The sequence below is a fragment of the Zonotrichia albicollis genome, chromosome 6, assembly GCF_047830755.1.
Source record: "Zonotrichia albicollis isolate bZonAlb1 chromosome 6, bZonAlb1.hap1, whole genome shotgun sequence".
Classification (NCBI taxonomy): Eukaryota; Metazoa; Chordata; class Aves; order Passeriformes; family Passerellidae; genus Zonotrichia; species Zonotrichia albicollis.
In genome coordinates, this window is record NC_133824.1 from 54808945 (window position 1) to 54830592 (window position 21648).

A 21648-nucleotide genomic window follows, 5' to 3' on the forward strand; every position below is an offset into this window, starting at 1 on the left:
CTCTCAGTCACTTCTCTGCACAGCCTCTAGGTGTGTTTGGCACAGTCCCAACTCACGTGTAGGACCTTGCACTTTGCTTTGTTGAAATTCATCAGGGTCACACAGCCCCCCCTCTCAAGCTGTCAGTGTCTCTCAGGATGGCATTTTTCCATCCAACATGTTGACAGCACCACCCAGCTTATTGTCATCAGCAGGCTTGCTGAGGATGCTCTCCATCCCACAGGATTCCCAGCCTCAGCAAGATGGAGTGACTTGGGATCAAAGTGTCAGTGTTTCAATTTTTTTTTTAAATTACAATTAACACTTGAAATTACAATTTCAAATATTTGTTGACCAAAATATTAGTCTGAGAAGACTGATGTGCTAAAATAATAGTGGGATTTTGTGAATTATAGCTTTAATTAAGAGTCTACAGTTAATTTGCCCTTTAGGTCCTTATGCAGTTGAGGGTCCGTTTGTTTTCCTAAGCCACTGGTGTACTGTGTCACACTTTGGCAAAGTTGCAGCATGGAGCTTTGAGAACTTCTCACTGGATAGATGTGCTTGCTAGCTGAGCAGTTGCTCTTATGAGGAAAAGGCAGTAAGGTGTTCCTGCATTTGCCTGTGAATAGTGTGTATGTTCATTTAAAAGCCTTGAACTGTGTAGTTAATTGCCTGTTGATTTTGTGAGGTGTAATAAGAAATTGGCTTGGTGCATTCCAGAATAACTTTTATGAGGGTAAAAAGTTCTATAGAAGACCTTTGGTCTCTTAATTGTACCTTAAATGTGTTTCCATGCTGAGAGGAGCTTTTTTGTAAAATGCAGAATTGCACTAGTGGTTATTATAAAGTTTATTTGGAGTGTGAGTGAACACTTTAATTGAAAAGTAGAGAATGAATTGAAAAAGTAGAGAATTTGAGAGATGGACACATCCTTGTGATTTGAGCAAGGCCGAGTGCTGTGTCCTGCACTTGGGTCACAACCCCATGCTTTGCTGCAGGCTTTGGGGAGCCTGGCTGGAAGAGGAGCTGGGGGTGCTGATTGCCAGCAGCTGGAAGTGCCCAGGTGGGCAGTGCCACCCTGGCCTGTATCAGCAGGAGTGTCCCCAGCAGGCCAGGGCAGTGGCACAGAAATATTGTCCCCAGCAGGCCAGGGCAGTGGCTGTCCCCTGTGCTGGGCACTGCTGAGGCCAGGCCTCGAGTGCCGTGTCCAGCTCTGGGCCCCTCAGTTCTGGAAGGACACTGAGGGGCTGCAGTGGAGCTGGGAGGGTCTGGAGGGTAAAAACCCTGGGAGAAGCTGTTGAGGGAGCTGGGGATGTTCAGCCTGGAGCAAAGGAGGCTCAGAGGTGACCTTATCACTCTCTGGAACTGCCTGACCAAGAGGATGGAGCAAGGTGGGGATCAGCCTCTCCTCCCAGCTGTGACAGGATGAGAGGACACGGCCTCAAGCTGCATCAGGGCAGGGTCAGGTTGGACATCAGCAGGAATTGCTCCACAGAAAGGATTGTCCAGCATTGCCCAGGGAGGTGGTGGAGTCCCCATCCCTGGAGGTGGAGATGAAACAACAGGATGTGGCACTTGGTGACATGGTAATAGTCAGTTAAAGGTTGGACTCAGTGATCTTGGAAGTCTTTTCCAACCTAAATGGTTTTGTGGTTCTGTGATTTGTCTTGTCTAAGAAGCTCTCAGTTACTTCTAAAATTTCTGAACATCATATAAACAGTATAATTTATAAATCTGATTTGTTTGATCTGTTACATGGAATTTGTTTAGTGAAGTAGCTCTTGAAAATCTTCCAGCAGACCTTAACTGAAAAAACAAGAGCTGATAACCCAGCACAGGAATGTTTTTATAAAATAAGCAACCTGTAGATCTGTGATAGCTGGAGCCTGTCCTCCCCTTGCACCCTCTGCTGTGTGCACAAAGTCAAATAGCACACTACAAAATTACCTGTGCCCTGTGTGTACCAGACTTGGATTGCCTCTCTCTGGAGAGAACAAATTCAGGCTGAAGTCAGGGGTCTTTGGAGTCCCTGATTAGGAGGAAAATTTTTTGTCTTAATTAAGTCCTTGACACAGGGCAATGCATTTGATAACAATGATAAAATTACAAATCAGCAGTTTCAGATTGGTGGTTCTGGGGCTCCATTAACCTTTGTGTCATTTTAACAAAATGTATATGGCTTTTGATTAAGAGCAGGTAAAACCAGTAGGCAGCAAAACATTTAAATTGTGTCATTTAAATCTGAAATCTCTCAAATCTGAAATTACAGACTGATGTGTAAAGGAAACTGCTAGACACAGTCTTGTCATATTAAGACTTCCAAACTGGATCTTCAGTATGTGAAGAAAAAAATGATGCTTTGTGTGTCATCCTGCTGGGAAATTAAATGCAGTAGTCTAATTTGGGCTAATTTTGTAGGTCATTTGGTGGGGCAAACAGGGCATGTCAGTAAAGATTTGTCAGGGCTTTTTTGTTTTGGTAATCTTTACCGAGGGCACAGTTGAAGGAATTTGGAGAAAATCAGTGATGTTATGAGCATCTTCATTCTCACTTCCTGTTTTTCCTTTCTGGAGAAATACAAAGTGCACTGCTTGAGATTCAGAAACTGGTTCATTTGATGTTTAGTCAGAAAACAATTGTGTGCAGTCAGTGTTTGTTGTTGAAGTTTTGATGATCCATCAGAGATACCAAGGCAAGATCTCTTTAAGAGTGGTAGAAATAAAATCAATAACTTCATCTCTTTACTACCTTCAGCTGCATACTTAAAAATGGGCTCATAATAATAAACCTTCCCTACAGGAAATAATTTAGGCAGGAAAGAATAGTTTCATATGAAACTGGACAGCTTCATACTTTATAAATAAATACATAAACTGAACTGCAGGGTTATATGCTAATCCTACCCTTGAATCATTTGAGGTAAGATATTTACCTCTGTCTGTGGCATATTTTAAAGATAATCAAGGAAAGTGTTAATATGAATTTGTATCTTGAATTGTTATTTACATTTTCTTATCCATTCACTTCTTTCTTTAGGAGATGTAGACTGTGTATTACAACTTAACTGACATTGTAACATTGCTCCTATGATAATTTAAATATTAAAATAGGCTATTCCTTCTTGAGTTACTCTGTGATTTGTATTTCCAAACTCAGTAATGATTTTTTTAATAGTATAAAATAACTGAAAGGTGTAAATTGACTTTTATTATGACTTGTTAATTTTGTTTTTATATACTGTAGGATGTGTTTTGGAGTTGCAGACAGAGTATCTTTGCTGAAATGAAGAAGAAGTTTGCACAGGTAGACAGATGAAATCAGCTTTATGAAATGATAACCAAGAAATATAGCAGCAGCATGATGCTGTAGCTTCTGTTTATTTTAACTTGAGCATGAGCTATTGACACTAAACTCTGTGCATGTTCTTGAATACAAAGATGTACATATGCAATTCAGTCTAAGTGGTAGCTTCAAACTGAGTATGTGTTGTTATGCTTTTACACTGGTGTGTGAGGCTTTGGCTGTCTCTATCTGTGTTTAAAAAAGTCATTGTTTTGCTCTCAAAATATATCAGATTATGTAATGGCTTCAGTTAATTTCTGTGTTCCTGTTGTGGATTTGGTTTGATAACAGCCTGTCAGAATAGCTGAGGCATCTATCACTCACCAGTCTTGCTTTTCACACTATTTCTGTAGTAAAGTAGCCCCACACAAGGTGTTGCATTGTCTCCTAGTTCAGTGGTGTGTGTGAATGCTCTTGGTGAGTAGAGTTGGGCTGAGGTTTTTTTTTGCTTTATCTGTTTACTCCTAACAACTTGAAGTGGTGACAGTGTGAATGAATGACAGCTTAATACCCTTGGCTATACTGACCCTGAGTTAGAGCAGTTCAGTCTGTCAGAATTACATCTGTGAAGAAGAAAGAGGATTTGTGTGACGTGCTACATCCAGCAACCCAACCAGCAAATCTTCTGTAATCGTCTGTAATTTGTTCCCTTAATGTTATTTCCATCCCTCAGATACTGTGTGCCTAATTATTTTCTGTGGCAACTCTACTGCAAGTCACAACTGATTGACCATGCAGGGTGGGAGGAGTTCCCTTCCCAGGGAGGAGGGAGTCACTGCTGGTTATGTAAAGGCAGGAGCACAAGGAATTGAGTCTGCAGTGGAGAACTGCTCATGGCATGGTTATACACAGTTACATCGAGTTACAGCATCAATACAAAATCAGCGTGGGATAATTAAATCCAAATTACCTTGTGGTTTCTGAGATGAGCCTGTGTGAACAGTAGTAAATAGCTCTTAACCCCCCTGCAGAGTTCTGTATGGGAGGGTGGGCTCCCACCCACAGCCAGCCTTCACCATTGCTGAGGCACCTGTGTGTAAGTATGGGTTGGTCTTCCAAGTTTATTGGGTCTTAGCTGCTGCTCACCTTCTCAAAAAAAACCCAAAAAAGGACCACTGAACAAGCTTTACCTTCTCTTCCGAAGCACACAGTTAATGAGAGAACTTGATTTTTCAGCAAAAAAGAAAAAAAACCACCAACAAAATAAAAAAGATGCTGTACTGGGAAATTTCAAGGGAGGAGCCTAGGAGAAGAAATCACTGGTGAAATTTAATTTTAGTCTATTCAAGTACAGCACTATGTGTCCCTGTGGGTGCAGTAGATGAAAGTGAGAATATACTATGTCAAAACTACTTTGATTTCCAAACTCTGTTTTCTTCTTAATGTGTGGTTAATGTTTCAGGAATAGTTTTCTGTGTCTTCTTGGAAAGTAGTTCATAAATGTAAAATTCTCCCATAAAGATGAAATATATGAAGTGTTACAGATTTGCTGCAAATAACACTTTGAATCTTTTTGAGCATGCAGTTAATGAAGGCTTCCACACAGGATATTTCATTTAATAAACCTAAAGAAATGAGACTCAAGTCTTTAAAAAAAATCCCAATCAAAAGCAAACTAATGTCATTCAGATTTGATCTAGGGTGGTTTTATTTGTCTCCCTCTAATAACTTTTTTGTGATGCTGATAGGAATAGATGCTGCAGTCAGCTAACATTTTATTCTATCCCTGTGTGAACACTGCCAGCAGATCTTGCAATCCCCTGGAATGAAGGCATTAGCTGGAATGTCCATGTTCCTTTTCCGTGGGTTTGGTGATGTAAGAGCTCTCAAAAGGGGCTGCACCACTTTGGTGGTGCTCATCTGTGTTGAGGGGCTGGGTGTGTAGAAACACAGGGGATTCTGAAGATGTTCAAATCTGCTTTGCAGTTCTCTATTCTCTAGAAGCTGCCTGTGATGTTTGGCTGAGAGTTTGGGCATGAATGTAATTATTGCCATTTGTTGTTCTTGTCCACTGAGAATGGTGATAGCACCACACGTGGTTTTTTGCCTTTTTGGGTGCTGTGGCCTTTATCCACGTGCTGAGATTTGGGCACTTTGACAATGCATTACTAATGCTTCTGTGTGTGACAGCTTGAAAAGGCTGAGTACCTGAAGGACTAATTCCTTTTACTTACCTGATCCTTTCCTATGAGATGTGTATTTAAATATCAGTTGTTCTACAGTTTTCGATAATTAAGATAATTGATTGTGCTTAGATTTTTGACCTGCTCGGTTTTCAGTATTGGCAAAATGCTGTTTTTCTTGACTTACTGGGTTCAGAAACTTTTATTATTATTCCATTACCACTTTCATTCAAGATCATTATTGTTTTGATTTCAGATACATTGAAGTTTCTATTTAAACTCCCTTTACTTTGTTCAGTAGCCATTTGTCAGTGTTGATTTTCTTACTTTGTTCAGAAGTCTATCAGTCTATCTTTGTTCAGAAGAATCTCCTGCGACTCAGACAGTTGTGGAGTTAGTAGGAAGTTGGTGGCTCGATTATGAAACTTTTTGTTTAGTGGGCAGCTTCCAAGGTTGCTTGGAAGCTTGCAAATTTTCTGGGTTGCATTCTTGAAAGTCACAAAAGGTATATTCTGCCTCGGCAGGATGAAGTGATGACTTGGAAGTCTGTTCCTGATTTTGAAGGAGTCTCCTATGCGCTTGCTAGCTGGAGATCTGTGTGGAACCTGAGCGGTTTCTCTGGCCCCACACCAGAACAAATTCCTTCTTGTTCTATAAAAATGAAGCTTGTCTTTATAGATTATTTTCTGAAGTGAGCATGAGAAAATGAAGAACCTTCCAGTTTTGAACAAAGTCCAGTTTTAGGAACCTTAGTTTTTAAAAGTACACTACATTTTATTGGTGAAGTCTCATTTTGATTTTTCAGTTAAGCTCCTCAACGTTGCTGCTGTTGCTCCTGACTTGCTGTGTGCTGTGATTGCAGGCAGAATGTGCTGCTGAGGAGCCCAGGGTGCTTTGTATAATCCAGGACACCACCAACTCGAGGACGGTGAACGAGCGCGTCACGCTGAACCTGCCCGCCTCCACCCCGCTGCGGCGCCTCTTCGCCGACGTGGCTGCCAAAGTGGGCTACGAGAACGGCTCCTTCCACCTGGTGTGGGGCAACGGGGACACTGCCACTGCCACGGTAGGGACTGAGCCTGCTGCCCCTCTGGGCTCTGAGAGCTGCTCAGTGCAGAAAACCTCCTTCTGTGCTGGTGAATTCCTGTGATGTTTGGTTACAGTACAGCAACCTCCTTCTCTGTGCTGGTGAATTCCTGTGATGTTTGGTTACAGTACAGCAACCTCCTTCTCTGTGCTGGTGAATTCCTGTAGTGTTTGGTTACAGCACAGCAAACCTCCTTTGGTGCTGGTGAATTCCTGTGATGTTTGGTTACAGCACAGCCAGCCTCCTTCTCTGGTGCTATTGAATTCCTGTAACGTTTGGTTACAGCACAGCAAACCTCCTTCTCTGGTGTTATTGAATTCCTGTGATGTTTGGTTACAGCACAGCAAACCTCCTTTGGTGCTGGTGAATTTCTGTGATGTTTGGTTACAGTGCAAAAAACCTCCTTTGGTGCTGGTGAATTCCTGTAATGTTTGGTTACGGCACAGCAAACCTCCTTCTCTGTGCTGGTGAATTCCCGTAACGTTTTCCTGCTGTGGTGATTTGGCTGAATTTTAGTCTCAAAGTGTGCTCTTTAATGATCTATCTGTTTAATCATTAAACAAAAACTAATATGATCATTCAGATGCAATATTCGTTTTTGTTATCAGTATGTATTTTTAATAATAATACCATGATAAATAGTCTCAATTTCCTCTAGTCTTGTTTGAGAAATACTTTCTTCTCAGCAGCAGCGTGTTGTATAGTGAGTCCTGATGTTTCTTAGACCTGTTTGAATACATTACATTAAAAAAATTATTTATATCACTCCTATGCTTTATTGTAAATCAGTGTTGATTTTAGTTAATATTATTTCTATAGATGCATCTAGAAAACTTTCTGTGTTAAGAAATAGACATTAGTCTGTTTCAGGTCAGGTTTATGCCTGCTGAAAGTAATTTTCTTCCTCTTTTAAAGAAAAAAGTGTCGGCATGCTGTGGATTTCACTGGATAATGTGATGTTTACAAGAAACTTACAGGCTGGCTCCTGAATAGATTAACCAGCTGTTAAGATTAACTAACTGCATCAGACTGTAATGTTTCTTAAACTGTTTGCAAGTTATTTCAGTACTGATGATGTGTTTTGTTTACTGGATAATTATTTATTTTCACGTGGTCTTGCTGTGTCAGCAACCACATCAAGCAATGTACTTGGATGGAATCTGTTAATTGCATATAGATCTGTTTCTAAAAAATGTTGTTTCTGTTGTTTTACTCTTTTTTAGCAGACTCCAATAGATCAGAACAGTGACAAAACCATTCTTGATGCTGGTTTTGAGCCAGGGAAGAAGAACTTCCTGCATTTGACAGACAAGGATGGTGAGCAGCCTCATGTAATGCAGGTAAAATCTTCACTCAGCTGCATAACCCAGTGTTGTGGGAGAGGTGTGTGTTCTCTGTAGTGCTTGTCTGAGATTAGAACACCAAATAAAACTGGGCTGAATATTTCTTCCTAAGCTTCTTTGGGAACCTTCTCAACAACTTTGACTATATTTTCATCTATGTTCACATTTCTCCTGAGTGGGATCAATTCCATTAGTAATGATTTGCTGTCATTCTGTTCATGCTTGTCAGTATTTATGTGATGTTTGCTGCAAGCAATTTTCTAAATCTAAAGTTATATAATTAATTAATCTTTGATACATTCAGAGATAAGTCTTAACAATACATATTTAATCATATATCCAATCCCTTTCCTCTGGGTATTTGAAAGCAATGTTTGGCCTTTTTGGCAGAATTCTCAGAAATGGCAACCCTGCATTGACAGCAGTGAGCTGCTTCCACATTTATCTTTATGGAAAAATTAATAAATAAAAAAAATTATAGAAGAAGAGTCAGCAGAGTTGCTAGAAGCCACTGTTTGCCATAACAAAGACTTGGAAATTTTCTGTTTCTCAAATACATGATGCACAATACTACAGTATCCTCAAATCAAGGGTTGGATAGACTAGTGATATATTAAGATTTATTGCTTAGCTCTTGTATCAGCATAATGCTGGCTTACTTAGCCTTTTGTTGTGGAGTTTAATTACCTGAAAAAGGGGGGAGAAACCCCATGTGTAAATAATTGTGCTCAAGATCAGAATTTAGAAATGGTTCTGGAAGAGTAAAGGAGTGAAATTTGTGTGTCTGGAAAAAATCTTATTCTGTATTGCAGTGCTGAAAACTTGAGGCACAGGAGATGCTGAATTGCCAGCTTGCTTGTTGTGTACATTGTAATAGCATATTTGGTTGTGCAGTGTTCCAAAGGACCTGTCTTTCTGCCAGTGCTAAAGAACAATGTGTCAAGGGCTTGACCATTTGGAAGGCAGAACTAAAGTTACACTGTGTATCTGCAATGTTGAAAAAATTGTGTGATGTGCCTAAGCAAAATTGGTTTGTTAGCCAGGAGAGAAAAGCAGCTCTCATAGGTACTTGAGTAAAAATGTTTTGTTTAACTTGTGCACGCCATGGGTGTGTTTGTGTTTCAGGAGGAGTCAGGTTCAACAGAGGATGGTGCACAGGAGAGATTTATAGGCCCCCTTCCCAGAGAAGGCTCCATTGGATGTACCCATGACTATGTCAGTCAAAGCTATTCTTATTCTTCAGTCCTGAGCAAATCAGAGACAGGTATTGTGTTCTCCCTTGTAAAGGCAATGCTAGTTTGTAATTATTTTAGCACATTTTCAAATAGCAGCACTTCAAGATTTTTTTTTTAATAAATTGCAATTTATTTTAAAAATACCCACATCACTGCTACATTTTTTATTCATGTTTTTTATGATATTCTCCCATCCCTTTAGAAATGGAAGAACTGTGTTCCATCCTTTCCTTACGTGGGACAGGGTAGCTCAGACTCTGTCAGGGTGCTCTTTTGCAGTGCTGCTCATCCCCAGTTCACAGTCAGGGCTGGAGCAGCAGTGCCAGCTCCCAGCTGAGGGAGGACTGGATTCCCTGTCACTGGAGGGGCTCCTGCCACATCCCTGCTTGGCCAGAGCATTCCTGCCAGGGCTGCAGCTTTCTGTGTCTCCAGGGAGAGGAGGTTTCCCTCTTGGAGAGGCTCCTCTGCATCCCTGGGAGGCTGCTCTGCAGGGCAGGAGGAGACAGCACATTACACTCAAGGTGCTGAGCAGCCACTAAACTGACACTCTGTTGCATACTTCTTACCTATTTAAGGCTTTTTGGCAAATAACAAAGTTTATCTGCCTTTTTGTTCATTTAATAAAACTGAAGAGATTATTTATATAGAGTAATAAATAAAATACAAATGTTCTGATTCAGTCTCTTCACAGAAAATGCCTGTGTGTGAAGTAGCTGCCTTTTCATTACTAGTATGATACTGAGATTATTTTTTTTCGAGGATTTTGGGAGTATAAACAAGCATTTTAAATTCCTTTATTATATGATGCTTCAGTATATGCTCCTTGCTTATCAGCTGTTGCTAATATTGCATATTTTGGAGAAAATCTTAATATTACAGCTTAGATTAGTATAAGTAAACAATTTCATTTTCAGCTAGTAAAAATGACTGGTTTAGTAGTTCAGTTAGTTTTTTTTAATTAGTTATTTAAGGGGGAAGGGTTTAGAATAGTAGTGCTGTGTGGGCACTTGGGATGTTTTTTTTTTCTGATTTGAAAACAATAATAAAACCTGTGCAGATGCATATTATAATAATATTATTATTAGGATACTTTTAGCAGACATAAAGCAATAAGCAAGCTGATACACAATTGATTCTTAGAAAATTCTAGTTTATTTTGTAAAATATTTAAATCTAGTATTATTTATAATTATGTACATCCCCATTAGTGTAGTATTCAGCATTAAATATTGTTTTTTAATGTGATCAAAGAACATCTTCATGTCATTCAGGAGAACTATTATTCTCTGTTGCTTTCAGAAGTTATAGCATTCCCTTCATTTATAGTGTAAATAACAATAAATAACAAGAGATGAATGCAGTTCTTAACACTATCACTATCACAGAATTGTTTTCTTGTCAAGTGTTTAACTCTTGAATTGATGTGCCATCTTTTTGCATTATTTCCATCTCATTATTCTCATATTTTTAGGTTATGTGGGGCTGGTAAATCAAGCAATGACTTGCTACTTGAACAGCCTTCTGCAAACACTTTTCATGACTCCTGAATTTAGAAATGCATTGTATAAGTGAGTATATAGAATCAACAACTTCTTAAATTTGTACTGGTTCATATTGGTAGGAGACCCTTTGGAATTTCACTTGTCAAAATTTCCTTGCTTGGAAATCAAAATGAAGGTCAAGCTGAATAGATTTATAAATTATATCTGCTTAAAAGCTTCAGCTTTTAAGTAAAATATAAGTTACTGGTTGTGGCATGGACGCTTTTTAAAGAATCTTGAAAACATCAAACTGAAGGTTAAATTTGATGCTAAGTGCAGTTCATGTTTGTACAGTGAATGTCTTCAAAATTTTTGGTTTTATGTTTATGCATTTGAAGAGTATCATTGCCACTTACTGCAGAAATGGAAAGCAACTGCATTTGACTTCTCCCAAGAAAGAGAGCTGCAGTTAACCTGTGATATGGCAGACCTGAAATGTAGTAAATGTTGATTTAATGCTTTTTTTGGGTCATGTTTTCAAAGCAGTTTTATTTTTCAAATATCTTGTGTTCCAAATAGGTGGGAATTTGAGGAATCTGAAGAGGATCCTGAGAGGAGTATCCCCTACCAGCTACAAAGACTGTTTGTTTTACTGCAGACCAGCAAAAAAAGGGCAATTGAAACAACAGATGTTACCCGGAGTTTTGGATGGGACAGCAGTGAAGGTAATGTGCAGCTGGTAATCTGCTCTGGTTTGCTTCAGCTGCTGCCTGCTAGGGGCTGAACTGCTGTTCATGGGGGAAAATACCAGAATAATTAAGAGTAATTAATAGAATCGACTTTTTCAGTGGAAACAAAATAGCCTACATGGATACTTAATATTGCAGTGTGTTTGATTGTTAGGGAAATGGCATCTGTGAGTTTTAGGCTGTTAACATAAAAAGCATTATTTTTTTGTAATTAAACTGTCATTACACATGTAAATGGTTTCTAAAAAAGTAATTCTTTGTGGGAAACTTGCTTTTGTTTTGAATCACGAATGTCAGATGCCCATATTGCATTTATGGAGCTACCCATATTATTGTCTACTTCAAATCAAGCACTGTGTGTGTCTTTTTTACTCTTGTGTGGAGTAATTTTGCTCCATCACCTGTTGATGTTTCCATCAGCACATGATGATAAGTGGGAAGTTGGGTTTTGGAGAATCAGTGCGAAGTGGGACAGAAATCAGAAGCAGTTTGTTTTACACCAGAGTACATCAGCAGTTCTGTATTTTTCACATGGTCTTGCTTGTGTACACAGTTCTTGTTTATGTATAAACACAGTGAGCAAGCTGGTTGCTGATTTTTCTGGCTTCCATTGAGAGGCAGCTGCCTGTGGAATTGAGCACTGGCCCAGTAGTCAATAGGTAGCAGTGTAGGTACACACTTGAACTAATGAGTAGTTTTTTAGGAAGCATTCTTAGGCTACAGTCAATATTGGGACTTAAAACATCTCCTGTTTTAACTAATAATAACTTCAATTTTTAACAGCATGGCAGCAGCATGATGTGCAGGAGCTTTGTAGAGTCATGTTTGATGCTTTGGAGCAGAAATGGAAGCAAACGGAGCAGGTAAGCTTGGAAAAACTCTCTTCATTCAGTGGTACAGTATTGTGGGCATTTGTTGGGTTTTCTAATGATTGTAAAAATCATTTACTAAATTTTAAATACCAGCTTATTGAAAATCTGGTAGTTCTCAGTTCTCTGGTTTCTTGCAATAAGCTACTGTGATGTTTGACTTTCAAGAGTGTGTTGCATCTGTTTTCCTCCCCCAATTAAAAGTAGAATATTTGGAATATATATATAATCTGGAATATTATACTCAGTCTTTATTTGAAGCACAGAAAGTGACTGTAACTTCCTTGCTGTCAGTATTTATTAGGCTTTTTTGTGGCCTCTAGAAGCTCAAGCTCTCCCTTCTTAATGCAGGAGAAAGTTAGGAATATAATCCTGGCACAGGATACATTCTGATAATGGCCACCTTCTTGTAGGCCAGTTTTGGTCAATAGGAGTAATTGGAAGTTGTCTCTGGAAACACAGGGAAGGGCTGCAGGCTCAGTGTTAACAATGTCTGCAAGATCAGGCTCGTTTTAAAATTCAGTTTGGTGCTTCTGTACTCACTTAAGGCATGACTATTAAGGACACTGAAACTTATGTAACATCATTTAAGAAGCTTGTTTGATACATGTTTTGGGCAGGGCAAAGTAAGAATTCAGGAGATGGATGTCCTGCTGGGGAATAGTGTTTTAAATGTGTAGCCATGCAATTAAGATTGAATTGACAAGAATGTATTTCCTTGTAAAACCAAAGAAATAGACTATTGGTCATTTTTTTTTTTTTTAAATCCCTGTTGCTGCATCTGTTTGTTTCAGGCTGATCTTATAAATCAACTGTACCAAGGCAAACTGAAGGATTATGTGAGGTGCCTGGAGTGTGGCTATGAAGGCTGGAGAATCGACACGTACCTGGATATCCCTCTGGTCATCCGGCCCTATGGCTCCAGCCAGGCGTTTGCTAGCGTGGTGTGTACTATTATGGTCCTAATAGTGCATCCATACACACATAGAGTACATAATGCCCCAGTGGTAGAATTGGTTCCCTGGTAAGTATCATCCTAGATACTCCATCTTGGGGTGTTCGTCTTTGTGCAGTGAACCAGCTAGCAAGTTCTAGAAGATTTTTCTTTTTTTTGCCTTTTTGGTTTATTTTTTGTTTTGGTTTTTTTTTATTTTTCTTTTGCCCTTCGATGAGTCCTACTGGTGCATGTATAAGGGGAGGGGAAATGCAACTTTATTGCCTTAGGGCTGCAGTAATCAGTTATTTTCTTCCTGATAAAATCTTCAGCATTTACTTGAGAGATTTTTATGAGATCACAAAGTTTTATTTGGGTTGGTTTTTTTTACTGGCACATCTGCTAAATTTTATAGCTTTATTGAAAGTGTTAGTGAAAGAACAGAACATTGACATAAAATTTTTACTTTAATTGCCATGTTGTTGCTGTGCTTTTTAAAGGTTTAGATACCAAATACTTTTAATAAGCAATTTGATGATGATTCAAAAATCTTGTTCTACATCAATGTTTGTAATCTCTTTTGCTCCAGCTTTACTGATGCTGGCAAGCATAACTATTGCTTAGTAAGTCTGTGGAAGTTCTTTTGTTTGAGTTTTTCCACCCTGAAAAAAAAATATTACAAGCTGTGAAATTCCACAGTACACTATGGATCGAGTTGTGAGAAGGAATAAGAATGAATCAAACAAATCCTGCAGTAAAGGTTGTTTTAAACAAACACTTGTGTAATTGGCTTGTTTATTAAACTTCAAGTATTTTGCCTTCTGTATTTAGTGTGCTGGCAATATTTTTAAAGCACTAATAGTCCATAATTCTTAACGGTAATTCTGTTAAGAATTGTTAGAATTATTTTAAACTATAGTATAGCTTCAATGTACTTCATACTTGGAAACTTTAAATATCAGTGTTGAGAAGTAGTAAAGGTGAGGGACATTGATCTTGTGAAAAGAATTCAAGTTAGTAATGTCCTTTGAATTCTTCTTAAGATCAAAATTTTCTGGAACTGTCCAGCTAATGGAAGCTGTCTTAATACAGATTGATATTTTATACAGATGGCTTCCCTTTTCATCTTTTAACCCTAATTTCTAGCAGTATTCCCTGAACTAAATTTTGTCATTTTTATTCAATAACTAGATTTTTATGATCTATTAAAAAGAATGAAAACTATTCAGTTTATATAGTTTAATTCTGCATTTAACAATGCATTTTTCATATGTCTTAAATGGAAAGGTTTTTTTCCTTCAATGGACAAGTCTGTAATGCAATGCTAAAAAAAGACTTTGTCTGTTTCTAAAAACAAAACTTGAATGAATAAGGACTTAGAGTTCAGATTAGTTTTAATAGTACATGATATTTTTCCTTTCAGTCAGCATTTACTGGGTTTACTACATTGAGGAACGTAGTTTTAAGATTTTTGTTACACAATCTACATGGTTGCAGCTTGTATTGATACTTCAATTTTTGAGCTTTTTCAATTCCTATTCTGATTACATTCAGTTGATTCTCCTCCCTGCATATGTATGAACAATAGCAGATGTCATTTTTAGTTCTGTAGTCTTCAGCAGTGGGGAGATATGGAGGATACTTGCTTTTGGAGAAGGGAAAAATCGCCTGTTTCTAAATGGAATTCTCTGAAGGTAGTATCCTCCATTGATCCATAGATGATGTGATTCAGTAGGTGTAGGTAAAAGGGTCTGAGAGATCAAAAACTTGACACATGCGCTAATAGGGCTTATGGAAGGGAATGGAAAACTTTTTAGACCTTGCTAGTCAGCTCCTGAGGGAACTTGCAGCAGGCGACACAACCCAAGATAGGGGATCTAAGGAGGATACTACCTTCAAAGAACTCTAGTTAGAGGTAAGTGATTTTCCATTACTTTCCAATAAGAGAGAATGGATGGATGAGCCTTGAATTAGGTTAATCTGTAGAATGCCATTTAAAGAGCATCATCCCACTGTTTGACATTGTGTATTACCAAAGAAATGCAGATACTTGAAATGTTGCATTAATTTATATGTATATTACTTCTCAATGCATGGGGACATTGAAGAACTGGGAAAGGATAATGTCATGCTTTTTTATTTCCTGCTGTGAACTAATTCTGAAATTCTTCAGTGTGGTCTAAGGTTTGCATTTAGAATTGTTTTGATTTTCCACTCTATCCCCCAACTCCATGTAGCATAGCTGCAAACTCACTAGGGCAGCTCTGGGGCATTGAGATGTTGTCAGTGTGTGCCTCAAGATGGTTTCTGAAAAAGCACTTATGTAATCTAATCTGCATTGTTCAAGGGTATGGTGTCAAAAACCCCTGAATCAGGCTTTTCTTGAGGTCAGTAGAAATCCAGACATAAAAACATTTCAGGGAGGTAAACAGGAGCAACAATTCACCTTCTGATTTTCATAGGTACGAGTGTCTTTTTGAATTTAACAGCACTAGGCATAAGCTGAAATGTTTTGCAGTAAAAAAAATATTTTGCAGGATGAACAGTGGAGAGAAAGACGCAACTGGGAACTAGCAGTGATGCTGAAATTATGATACTAAAACAGTGCGAGTTGATTTGCAATACCAGAAAACTAGTAATGATCTAAGTATTCTGGATATGTGGATGTGTAGCCAATGCAGTTGTGTTTTGTTAAGTATTGTTAGTTTTCAAGATATTATTTTGTACCATAGCTTCTCTTTTGAGAATGTAAGTATGTGTACAAGTAGTCCTTCTTAGGGCAGAAATTACTTTGAACTTTCTGTGAACTTACTTTGTGGTGTCCTTGCCAAACTGTTGAAGGCAGAATATGGATGATGTGATAATTCCTTCTTTGTTTTTAAGGCTAGATCAGTAACAACGAGGTCTTGTATTTTTCATGGAACATACTCTTTGAGCACAGGAAAACTGATGACCTCTGAAAACCTGAGATGGCAGTTAGTTTCTAGCTTTTTCCAACAGCAGTTTCACCTAAATGCCACTTGTGTGAGGCTTCATAAAGGTCCTACTCCTCCTATTCACAGGTTTTACAAATTTACACATTTATGATAGCTTGCAGTAGGGCACTTGTCCAACTACTAACTAGATCATGAGGCATTTTTATGGAGGGGTAAGTTCTCTGCAGTGCCTCTCTTAAGCCAGACAATAATTAGGTTGAGTTGTTACAGCATTTTAGTGTGCTAAGTGATAGAGATCTCAGAATATTAAAAACTGAATACACTCAGAACTTGGCTGGACAAGGCTCTGAGCAATAAGTCTAAAGTTTGACCTGATTTGAGCAAGGGATTAGGATCAGATGATCTCCAGAAACTTCTTTCAGCCTGTATTGTTCTTTTGATTCTTTGAACTAGAAGGAAGTTTAAATAGCTTTTGTCACCCTAATCTGTAGCTTGATCACTTAAGCTTTATTTTGAAGTGTGTGTGTAGGGGATTTTGGAAATGCTCAGTGACTCCAAAGGCAGATAAGAGCTGCCACGTTGAAGGTAACTGCTGAGGTAACGCTGGCTTTGGTGGCACTGCAGGGCAGGGATGTGAGCTGTGAAGGGCTGTGCAGCTTGGCAGCTTTGCCCTGGTTTTGCTGAGTAAACTGTCAGAGCACAGAGCAGTGAACTACACTAGAGCAGGAAGTGTATTAAGAAACCTCCTAATCAGCAGAACTACCCTTGGTGTAAAGATTATGTAAGAGGGAAGAGAGTCAGCCTGAGGAGCAGCAATGATGATTATCCAAGGATTGAAAAATACATGGCTATATATATATATAGAGCTCAAAAGGAATGGGGGTCCCAGGAGCTTCAATCAGGCCTTTCAAAGCACAGCTCACTATGTGAGTGCTAAGCAGTGAAACTCAAGAGTGATGTAATGATGCTTCATTGCCTTCTCGGGTCTAAAGCATCATCACTTCTTGCCTTATGTAAAAATTTGTAGGGTGTTTCCTTGTTAAATTGCACATCACATGAGTCTGCATAAGCATTACACAATAATTTATGTCCCATCCTCCATATATTCCCATTTGTATTCGTGTTGATACGTGAGCTGCAGCTTTTTTCTTACACTTGAAATATATTTTTCTTGCCTTAATTGGCATTTGGCTCACAAGACAGTTCTGTCACTGATGATGATGTCATCATGTGATGTTTTCTTGTTGGCCATTAACTTTTTTGCTTTTGCTGAAATAGCTATGAATAATAATCAAAATACAGCAATTCATTTTTTCTGCTTTCTTTTTAAGCAGGTTCTAACTTTAGTCTTTTTTCTTACATTTTAGACTGAGATTCCTCACATTTCAGTACATAATCTTACTAAACACTAGCTGTCTGTAGCCCTGGAGTAAAAAGCAACTCAGCTTCTGTAGCATTTAGGAAGTAAAGACATAGACAGCAGCTCAATTCACACTCTAAAATGTTTTCATATGTCTGGGGAGTCTCTGCCCAAGAGCTGTGATTTCACACTCTTCAAAAGCCTTTCTGGCTGGCTCAAAAAATGGGAAACTGAACTGACTGCCTTCACTGTACAGTTGTTTTATGGAGTTTGGTAGGTCCTTCGTTTGGGAATAGTTGTCACCTGGAATAGAGTCCATTTTTTAAAAGTCCTTTCTCCTAGAATAGCAACAGAGCTTTTGGAAAATACTTGCTTTGTTGTTCTTGCTGATTGCCTTCATTCTTGGAAAGAAGGGAAGAGAGAAGAACTGAGGGCTTTTGTGAAGAACTTGGCATATCCTTGATTTGTTCCCAAAGTGGGATTTGCCAAACAACATGATTTAGATACCAGTCATAGGTTCTTTGCCAGCCATGTTACGACTGCTGAGTTTACTCTGCCCAATTAAGCCCCTTACTCAGAACTTCACAGGAACAGCTACAGACCTTCATTAACAGATGATGATTTTAAAAAATGATGGCAAAAAAAATTGTATTTGCTTTCACCTCCATGGCTGAACCGAGAACTTCTGCCTTCCACTTGGAGTTCAGAAGCCCAGAGCCTATTGGCTTGCAAGCTGACTGGATTATAGGTTTTAATCTTGAACATCTCTGGGTGAAATTCTTCAGTGAGCCCATCTCATACTCCTGGTGAATTCTGTTTGAACAAGTTGGTTCTCGAGTATTTACACCTTAATGTGCAGTGTCATTGCTGCAAATTGTGTCAGTTTGGTTGTATTTTGAATATTGATTGCTGTAGTGAGGAGCAAAATAGAAATGATTGAAGTCCTGGGTGTGAGCATTAGTGACAGAACTTGTGGGGTTTTTTGAACTACCCCAAACTAGGCAGCTGTCAGAAGACAAAATTCCAGTTATTGCTTAGCTGCCTCATAAGGTTTAGCTAGGAAACTACTTCTGTCTTTATAGGAGATGACCTTATCTGATTCTCACTCCTTTGGGAGCAAAACTCAAATACTCTTCCCTCTGTCCTCTCCCCAGCTTTCACTTAAAAATAGGATCTTCAAATGTAGTTTCCTGACTCTTGGTAGAACCAGGACTAAGGCTGTCCTTATGCAGGGCATTGAGAAACTGAGTCACATTTTTTTCTGCTGCTTCCTCTTCCCCCTCTAAATACCAGATTGGCTCTTTTGAGAAAAACCCCTTTAGAAATGCAGAAGAATCATCTCAAAATTCTGGGAGAACAAGAACAAGGCAGGGTTTAAAAATAAGCTCGTTTTCACAGCAGATGACTTTACAGACACGACTAAATGTGATGTGCAAGGTAACAGGAGTAAATGTAGCTATTGAACCAAAGACAGTTGGGATTCCTCAAATATTGAATGAGATACAATTGACAGTAATTGTGATTTTGCTGGGTAGAAATATTGATTTCTGGTTATGTTTACCTAGATATTGTGTCTGTACCAAAGTTTGTCAATCAAATTTTGGTGATAGATTTAAATTAATTATTTGTATGTGTTTGCAGTCTCATTGCAAATTTATACCTGCATAGTAAACACTGTTTAAAAATGGGGTAACATGTTTTTATTCTTAGGAAGAAGCACTGCATGCTTTCATTCAGCCTGAGATCCTTGATGGCCCAAATCAGTACTTTTGTGAGCGATGTAAGAAGAAATGTGATGCAAGAAAGGTAAAGATTAGTCAAATGATTTGCAAAAATTACTTTTAATAAATACCAGTCCTGCTAACAGGGACATAATCTTGTCCTTGTGTCGCTCAGGGCCTGCGGTTCTTGCACTTTCCGTACCTGCTGACGTTGCAGCTGAAGAGATTTGACTTTGATTATACCACAATGCACAGGATTAAACTCAATGATCGCATGACTTTTCCAGAGGAGTTGGACATGAGTGTCTTTATTGATGTTGAAGATGAGGTAAGGTATTTGTTTGCAGAGAAAAGCATTTAACTTCCTTCAAGTTTCTCATTCAGAAAATCAAAATTCTAGTCTTATAAACCCATTTTAACAATATTATTCATCTACATATAATGTTCTTTAGCCATGCTAGTGCTGTAATTTGAAGATTTTAAGTCTGCCCATATGGATTTTTTTTTTAATATTGCAAACAAACATGTTCTCTGTAGTTGGGGTTCCTGCTTCCATGAGGAAGCTCTTTCAGATTTCTTACATCTTCAATAGACAAATTTAAAGACATGAGTTTCAGGGCTTCTATATATACTCCAATTCCAGAAGAGAAGATTTATCTGAAACTTGTGTCTGAATTGTGTTGGTCATAAGAGGTGATGTAAAGTTTCAAAACTTTGAATATTGAAGTTAGTCCAGAAATCATTAATAGTTAATTTCTTCCTTCTCAATCAGCATGTAGTTAGTGTATACTGTAGAAATAAGATTTTAAAATTTTTATTTTTTCCCATCAGTCTTCTGGCTTTTTACTTTTCGGGTTTTACCAAAATTCACGTTGTGCTCTTACATTCACCTAGAAGTATTTACTGTGCATTTTGCATGGAAGACCAAAGTAATTTCTCTAATTTCATTCCTGAAAACATTTGTTGGCTTGCCCTGATGTAAGAGAAATACTGCCTGGATGTGCATATGGAGAGGCTTTTCTGGCTCTCTACAAACCCTTGTCTTAGGAAGGATCCCATGTAGACAATTTGATACCTCTCAGAGTGGGATAAATAACAATGAAGATTGATCTGGGAGGACAGAACTCAGATAAAATTAAGGACTGTCAGAAAATCAAAACAATTATCCAGAGGCAAGAGGATCAGGTAAGAGATGAGTATTCTGAGTGAGCTGCATTCACAGTGTTGGTGGCACCATGCTGTTAAGCTGGCAGAACACTAATCAGTCTTACTGTAATACCTTGGCTCAGTCCAGTGAGTTGAAATGGAAAAAAGAGTCTTTGGTTGTGACTGAAAATATTTTCAGTCAGTTTTGATTAGCAGGGCCACATCACAACAGATTTGTTTTTTGGTATCAGACTTCCAGGTACTGAACTGGGATACTGGTGAGTGGAATAGTCTAGTAACAAATATAACTTGGCCAAGTCTGAGAGCTCCTAATTACTGTTCAGTTGCACACAAACCCCAGGAACACTGAAGAGGTGGACTGAAGACAACAACAGAAACAAGTGTGTTCTTGGTGCTGAATTACAGAGGTCTCTATAGTTTTTGAGGAATTTGATTGCTTCATAGAGTGGATTTTTTCATTTCACAAGCACTGTTATTTCCTGTTCCATGTAACTTTGAATGTTGTAAAATGTCTTATTTTTAAGAAGTCTCCTCAGACTGAGAGTTGCACTGATAGTGGAGCTGAAAATGAAGGCAGTTGCCACAGTGATCAGATGAGCAATGATTTTTCTAATGATGATGGAGTTGATGAAGGAATCTGCCTGGAAAGCAATAGTGCAGCAGAGAGGATCTCCAAAGCTGGCAGTGAAAAGGTATGGGAAGCCTGGCTGGTAGAAGGGTGGGCAGGAGGCTGCAAGGGGGACCCAGCTGGAAGGGCTGACCTGCATTCACCACCAGGGCATTCCATGCCAGATTCCCTCTGGGCACCAGCGTGCTCTGCAGGAAATCTGGGGCCTTTCCAAGGTTGCTGTTGTTCAGAGACTGGGGGTGTGCTGAGGAATGCCTTTGCATCACTGCACTATTAATTTTTTCTATGTTTCCTTTATCTATTAAACTGTCATTGTCTCCAAGTAGTTCCCACTTTTGCTCTTCTGATTTTTCTCCACCATCCCACTTGAGGGGAGTAGTGATTGACTGGCTGGAGGGATGCTTTGTTCTTGGCTGGGGTCCACCCACCACAAATGTAAATGATAAATATATAATTCATTCTGACATTGAAGGTGAGGTGAGAGGTTGGAAGTGTGTGAGTTTATTTGAATTTTCAAAAATTGACATTACAACAAAGGAAAAAATTCAACTGATTTGGAGGTCACCTGAGATACATAAGAGTCTTCCCAGCTTGTCAGACTGAGAATTTCCAATAACTTATTTTGCCAGCAGAGCCTTTAACTGAAGATCTGTTTTGCCTTGTGAGCAGTGGTTTTACTTGTGGCCAGCTG

The 21648-nt window shown here is 38.7% G+C and overlaps 1 protein-coding gene across 5 annotated transcripts in view; it reads left to right on the plus strand.

The window, feature by feature from the left end:
- USP47 (ubiquitin specific peptidase 47) overlaps positions 1–21648 on the plus strand; it is a 50420-nt gene that overhangs the window by 10462 nt on the left and 18310 nt on the right. For 2 of the 5 annotated variants that reach the window (XM_074543841.1, XM_074543845.1), the window contains exons 2-12: positions 3226–3285; positions 6310–6513; positions 7758–7874; positions 9003–9141; positions 10584–10680; positions 11173–11318; positions 12126–12205; positions 13006–13155; positions 19152–19247; positions 19338–19490; positions 20854–21021. In XM_074543841.1, the coding sequence (XP_074399942.1) occupies positions 3226–3285; positions 6310–6513; positions 7758–7874; positions 9003–9141; positions 10584–10680; positions 11173–11318; positions 12126–12205; positions 13006–13155; positions 19152–19247; positions 19338–19490; positions 20854–21021 (1410 nt within the window). The remainder of the gene's footprint in view (positions 1–3225; positions 3286–6309; positions 6514–7757; positions 7875–9002; positions 9142–10583; positions 10681–11172; positions 11319–12125; positions 12206–13005; positions 13156–19151; positions 19248–19337; positions 19491–20853; positions 21022–21648) is intronic. The other 3 variants (XM_074543843.1, XM_074543842.1, XM_074543844.1) reach the window with 3 other exon arrangements.